We start from the raw sequence: 6,827 nt of genomic DNA, 5'->3' as shown, positions 1-6,827 counted from the left end.
GCATGTGTAGCAGCTAGTCTAACACAGAGCAATGTAGCTACAGTATACACATGTTCTCAGTGAATCTGAGGCAGGGGTGAGAGTGAGAAGGGGTCAATGCTCTGTTATGACACCAGTGTTCTGACCCAAACGGGTTCACACACACCACCTGCACCCCACGACAGCAGCCTCCACTTCTGGCTTTGGAACAACTGGTACTGCTACTGGTATTGATGCAGGTACTTGGACTGGGGGAACTGGTGGTTCCCCTGGACTGATGGACTCCACGTCACTGACCACACAATGGGAATGAATGGGCAATGAAACATCTGATTTACACCACTGAGGCACACATACATACTGTACATACACCTGCACACAGACATACACACACATACAGACACAGACACACACATACAGACACACACACACACACACACACACACACACACACACACACACACACACACACACACACACACACACACACACACACACACACACACACACACACACACACACACACACACACACACACACACACACACACACACACACACACAAGAATCTCAAGAAGAAGATTGAGTAATAATCTATGAAAGACTCCCTCTCCTCTAGTCTCTGACCTGTGAGGAATCAGCTTGTCCGTGGTCAATCCGTCGTTCATGGTCACGCTCCGCCTCTTAATGTACGCTCCTTTCTGACTGGATGGTGAGTGGGCTAGGCCATGTCTGCTATTGGCTAAGGCAAACGTTGCTTCCAGGTAACGCAAGGGGAGGGTGCGTATGATTGGACAGTAGATCAGGGCTCCGCTGGGCTGGGAGACAGGTCGCCGTCCGGCCACGTAGTACCTCATCAGCTCAGGTATGGAGTCGAAACTGTCTTTCTCTAACAGGTACTGGACCTGGAATTGAATTGAAATCATTATCAACCTTTTCAAATGTTAAATAAATGGACATGTGTTCACTTGTGGTTAACAAATTGGAAATAAGTGTTTTTCATGTTCTTCATGTGTCATCCTCTGGGATTCTTTGTATTTTAAATAGTTGAACTGTAATAAAAAATAACTAAATCCTTTCAAAACAGTAAAGTTAGATCCAACAACATGATGTAAATTATGTAAGTTACAATACATACCTTAGACTCAGTGCTGGACCTGACCAGGACCTTGGTGATCTTGAAGTGCAGAACCTCATAGTTCCACCTGGTCGTCAGGACATAGTCGCCCACGTTTATCAGCGAATCACGGATCAGGAAGTCACCGTTTCGCGCACCACCGTCTCCCGACGCTGGAGGTCGAATAAGAAGAAGAGTGTTCAATAACAGTGTTATGGTCATTCTATAACAGTCGTTAAAGTTATGATTACATTGTTTATAAGGTTATATATAACATTTGGGTAACTCCGCTCCTTTTTTTTCCGGTGAAACCAGAGAACTACGCACACAAAGTGGCTTTAAAATCACAGTTGGGCTGAGGAGCTGTTTATACCTCTGAGAGTCCTGTAGATCGCAGATATGCGTTAAATGAAGGCATGCTTTGTAATTGACTGTAAGTTGTCTTCTAGGAATGTCTTATCTAGGGGCTAGGCGACATTACTGGTTGTCCAAAGAGTTGAGCCGACACAAAGAAGCTTTCCTATGAGGATTGTTACAGGGCATTGCAAACCTATTCCACACTTAGCCCTTCTTCAAAATGTTATGTTTACAAAGTGGGATTAAAAATGGATTTAACTGTATTTCTTTTGTCAATCTCCAAAAAATACTTTGTAATGTCAAAATCGGAAGAAGCACATATATATACAGCACCAGTCAAAAGTTGGGACAAAAAGGTGTTAAACAAATCTAAATATATATATTAGAGATTCTTCAAAGTTGCCACCCTTTGCCTTGATGACAGCTTTGCACACTCTTGACATTCTCTCTAACATTCATGGGGTTGTCACCTGAATTGCATTTAACAGTTCATTTGTGGAATTTCTTTTCTTCTTAATGTGTTTGAGCCAATCAGTTGTGTTGTGACAAGGTAGGTGGGGTATAAAGAAGAAAACCTATTTGGTTAAAGACCAAGTTCATATTATGGCAAGAACAGCTCAAATAAGCAAAGAGACACAACAGTCCATCATTACTTTAAGACATGAAGGTCTGTCAATTCGGAAATTCCAAGAGCTTTGAACGTTTCTTCAAGTTCAGTTGCAAAAACCATCAAGTGCAATGATGAAACTGTCTCTCATGAGGACCACCACAGGAAAGGAATACCCAGCGTTACCTCTGCTGTAGAGGATAAGTTCATTAGAGTTACCTGCTCTCATGAGGACCACCACAGGAAAGGAATACGTTACCTCTGCTGTAGAGGATAAGTTCATTAAGTTACCTGTCTCTCATGAGGACCTACCACAGGAAAAAGGAAGACCCAGAGTTACCTCTGCTGCAGGGGATAAGTTCATTAGAGTTACCTGTCTCTCATGAGGACCACCACAGGAAAGGAAGACCAGCGTTACCTCTGCTGTGTCCAAACTTTTGACTGGTACTGTATATTTTTATGTGTAAATTAAATAACTCAAATATAGTCGATTTGCCTAAGTGTTCAGCTCCCCTAAGTAAATACGTTAGAAACACCTTTTGCATTGATTACAGCTGTGAGTCTTCTTGGGTGCGTCTCTAAGAGCTTTACACACCTGGAGTGTGCAATATTTGCCATTATTCTTTTCATAATTTTCAAGCTCTGTCAAGATGTTGGGATCATGGCTAGAGCAACTTTCAAGTCTTACCAATGATTTTCAAGCAAATTTAAGTCAAAACTGTAACTTGGTAAGCAACTCCAGTGTAGATTTGGCCTTGTGTTGTAGGTTATTGTACTGGTGAATTATTCTAACAGTGTCTGGTGTAAAGCAGACTTGAAGCAGTGTTTCCTCTAAGTTTTGCCTGTGCTTAGCTCCATCCCATTAATTTTTATCCTGAAAAACTCCACAGTATTTGCCGATGTCAAGCACACCCATACCATGATGCAGCCAACACACCATGCTTGAAAATAAGGAGGCAGTTACTCAGTGATGTGTTGTGTTGGATTTGCTAAGCATTTGCCTAAAGATTTGCCTAAACATTTGCAGCATTACTTACATTACCTTGTTTACTTTACAAGATGCATGTTTTGGACTTTATTCTGTATATTTGTATTCTTCTTTTCACTCCACCATTTATAGGTCATTATTGTGGAGTCACAGTTGTTGATCCATCCTCAGTTTTCTCCCATCACAGACATTGAACTCTGTAACTCTTTTAAAATGACCATGGGGTCATGGGGCTCCAGTGAGCGCAGCAGTCTAAGGCACTGCATCTCAGTGATTGGGAGTCCCCATAGGGTGGCACACAATTGGCGGCGTCGTCCGGGATTGGCGGTCTGGGCCGTCATTGTAAATAAAATTAGTTCTTAACGGACTTGCCAAGTTAAATAAAGTTGAATAAAATAATAATGGAAACATCACTGAGCAGTTTCATTCTTGTCACTGCATGTCAGTTCAGGGCGACTGCATCTTCCATGTGTCTGAGTGGTTCATACATCATCCACAGCTTCATTAGTAACATTGTATGCTGAGAAGAATATTCAATGTCTGATTTGTTATTGTTACCATCTACCAATCACTGCCCTTCTCTATGAGGCTAGTCATGGTGGAATATGTGCTTGAATCAACTACTTGGCTGAGGGACCTGACAGATGTTGTATGTATGGGGGACAGAGGAAGGGGAGGTCATAAAATAATCTTATCAACCTCTGTTATTTCACACAGACTGAGTCCATGTCACTTTTACTCCTTAACTAATTTAGACTTGCCTAAACAAAGGGGTTGAATATTTATACAATTACTAAATTTTAGTTATAAAACAATGTATGAATCTTACATTTTATTTTTATTTTTTCTTCCACTTTGACATAACTGAGTATTTTTAGTAGATTGTTCACAAAAAAAAAGACTATTAATTAAATGAATGGTAATTCCACTTTGTAACACAATAAAATGTGAAGAAATCCAAGGGGTCTGAATACTTAGAGACTTTGATTTAATTGGGTACATATTTAAGCAATAGGGTGTGAGGGGGTGTGATATATGGCCAATATACCACGGCTAAGGGCTGTTCTTAGGCACGGCGCAACACAGAGTGCCTGGACACAGCCCTTAGCCGTGGTATATTGGCCGTGGTATATTTCAGCCAATCACCCCCAGTTTCTAATATAGAATACCCTGTAGTAGCATGTCTAAGTGACAAAGATGTCATTTTAAAGCGTTTATCCCTATCTCCAACAGAGGGCGGTGTTACTGCAGGCCAGAGACAGCAGCACCAAGAGCACAGCATTCACGGACAGGCTGCTGCATGCATCGGAGCCATCACCATGGAGACACAGTGTATTGTTTTAGCAGCAAGCCACAGGTTCCCCCAATTGTGTCTGTTTACCCCAGTGTGAATGTAGCATTATGTTAATGTATGCTGGAGCCTCACAGGGAGGGAGACTAACAGATGGTTTAACTCACACTGCAGAGAGAGAAAGGAGTGTTGGTGGGTCAGGTGGACAGTGAAGCCACACCGGTGTGTGTGTGTGTGTGTGTGTGTGTGTGTGTGTGTGTGTGTGTGTGTGTGTGTGTGTGTGTGTGTGTGTGTGTGTGTGTGTGTGTATCTGTGTGTGTGTGTGTATCTGTGTGTGTGTGTGTGTGTATCTGTATCTGTGTGTGTGTGATCGTGTGTGTGTGTATCTGTGTGTGTGTGTGTGTATCTGTGTGTGTGTATATGTGTATCTGTGTTAGTAGCTATGTATCTGTGTGTGTGTGTGTGTGTCTGTGTCCTGTGTCTGTGTCTGTGTCTGTGTCTGTGTCTGTGTGTGTGTGTGTGTGTGTGTGTGTGTGTGTGTGTGTGTGTGTGTGTGTGTGTGTGTGTGTGTGTGTGTGTGTGTGTGTGTGTATCTGTGTGTGTGTGTGTGTGTGTGTGTGTGTGTGTATCTGTGTGTGTGTGTGTGTGTGTGTGTGTGTGTGTGTGTGTGTGTGTGTGTGTGTGTGTGTGTGTGTGTGTGTGTGTGTGTGTGTGTGTGTGTGTGTGTGTGTGTGTGTGTGTGTGTGTGTGTGTGTGTGTGTGTGTGCGTTGATGCGTTGATACTGTTATGTATCCAGCACCAACAGACAGATAAAACACAGCTGTGCCCTCTAACCCTGTTTCAAGTTATATGTCGTCATTCCAGGGTGCTTTTTACAAGTTATGGTTTTGCAGTTTTAAACAACCTAAACATATGGAAAGCAGTTCATTTTATAAATGAATCCGTAAATAGAAAGTGTCAGGCCAGTAAAATGCCATTATAAACTGGGTGGTTCGAGCCCTGAATGCTGATATATGCTGGTATATCACGGGTATGACAAAATACTTATTTTTACTGCTCTAATTCCGTTGGTAACAGTTTATAATAGCAATAAGAGTACCTCAGGGGTTTGTGATATGTGTCATGGCTAAGGGCTGTGTCAGGCACCACGTTGTGTTGTGTATAGAACAGCCCTTAGCCGTGGTATATTGGCCTCTCACACCCCTCGAACCTTATTGCAAAGTATAGGACTTTTATTGTGCATTAAACGCGTCATTAAGAAAACAACGGCAGGTGAATATTAATAGATTGCACTCTGTGTGTGTGTGTGTGTGTGTGTGTGTGTGTGTGTGTGTGTGTGTGTGTGTGTGTGTGTGTGTGTGTGTGTGTGTGTGTGTGTGTGTGTGTGTGTGTGTGTGTGTGTGTGTGTGTGTGTGTGTTGTTTATTTATGTGTGTGTGTGTGTGTGTGTTGTTTATTTATGTGTGTGTGTGTGTGTGTGTTGTTTATTTATGTGTGTGTGTGTGTGTTTGTTTATTTATGTGTGTGTGTGTGTGTTTGTTTATTTATGTGTGTGTGTGTGTGTGTGTGTTTATTTATGTGTGTGTGTGTGTGTTTATTTATGTGTGTGTGTGTGTGTGTTGTTTATTTATGTGTGTGTGTGTGTTGTGTTTATTTATGTGTGTGTGTGTGTTGTTTATTTATGTGTGTGTGTGTGTGTGTTTGTTTATTTATGTGTGTGTGTGTGTATTTGTTTATTTATGTGTGTGTGTGTGTGTACCTCTCTCGTGGGATGTGTCCATGGTACCAGCCATGGCTCCTGATATCGCTGCTGGGGAGTTTTCAGCTCCTCCTCCCAGCTCCGTGTGTAGTTTCTCTGGTGCAGACTCCAGCAGGTACCTCTCCTTGGAGAACTAGAGGAAACAGGAAACGTTTGGACAGACCCAGGCTAGCAGAACACGCGCACATGCGTGTGTGCATCTTTATAACCCTTTTTTTATTATATATGTAATCAATCTCCCAAGTAAAGCTTTAGCGTCTCTCCCATTGTTACATCATGCCAATAAAGCACATTGGATTAGATGAAGGAACAAAAAAGAAAGAATAAGAGAAACAGAGAGACACAATGAGAGAGAGAGAGAGAGAGAGAGAGAGAGAGAGAGAGAGAGAGAGAGAGAGAGAGAGAGAGAGAGAGAGAGAGAGAGAGAGAGAGAGAGAGAGAGGAGAGAGAGAGAGCAAGAGGGGAGAGAGAGCAAGAGAGAGGAGAGAGAGGAGAAAGAAGAGAGAGAGAGAGAGCAAGAGAGAGGAGAGAGAGGAGAAAGAAGAGAGAGAGAGAGAGAGAGAGAGAGAGAGAGAGAGAGAGAGAGAGAGAGAGAGAGAGAGAGAGAGAGAGAGAGAGAGAGAGAGAGAGAGAGCAAGAGAGAGGAGAGAGAGGAGAAAGAAGAGAGAGGAGAGAGAGGAGAAAGAAGAGAGAGGAGAGAGAGGAGAAGAGAGAGAGAGAGAGAGAGAGA

The 6,827-nt window shown here is 42.6% G+C and overlaps 1 protein-coding gene across 1 annotated transcript; it reads right to left on the bottom strand.

Moving 5' to 3' along the window:
- Nucleotides 1-82: 82 nt before the first annotated feature.
- LOC124028051 (SH2 domain-containing protein 3C-like) lies at nt 83-6,230 on the bottom strand (the record flags this gene model as incomplete). Its single annotated transcript, XM_046340219.1, has 4 exons — nt 83-271; nt 606-883; nt 1,117-1,268; nt 6,098-6,230. Coding segments are annotated over 4 exons (699 nt in total), but the record flags the coding sequence as incomplete, so codon positions are not given.
- Nucleotides 6,231-6,827: the final 597 nt, after the last annotated feature.

The sequence above is a fragment of the Oncorhynchus gorbuscha genome, unplaced genomic scaffold (genome assembly GCF_021184085.1).
Source record: "Oncorhynchus gorbuscha isolate QuinsamMale2020 ecotype Even-year unplaced genomic scaffold, OgorEven_v1.0 Un_scaffold_3689, whole genome shotgun sequence".
Taxonomy (NCBI): Eukaryota; Metazoa; Chordata; class Actinopteri; order Salmoniformes; family Salmonidae; genus Oncorhynchus; species Oncorhynchus gorbuscha.
The sequence above is the reverse complement of the archived record's forward strand: the minus strand, read 5'-3'. Positions and strand labels throughout refer to the sequence as shown.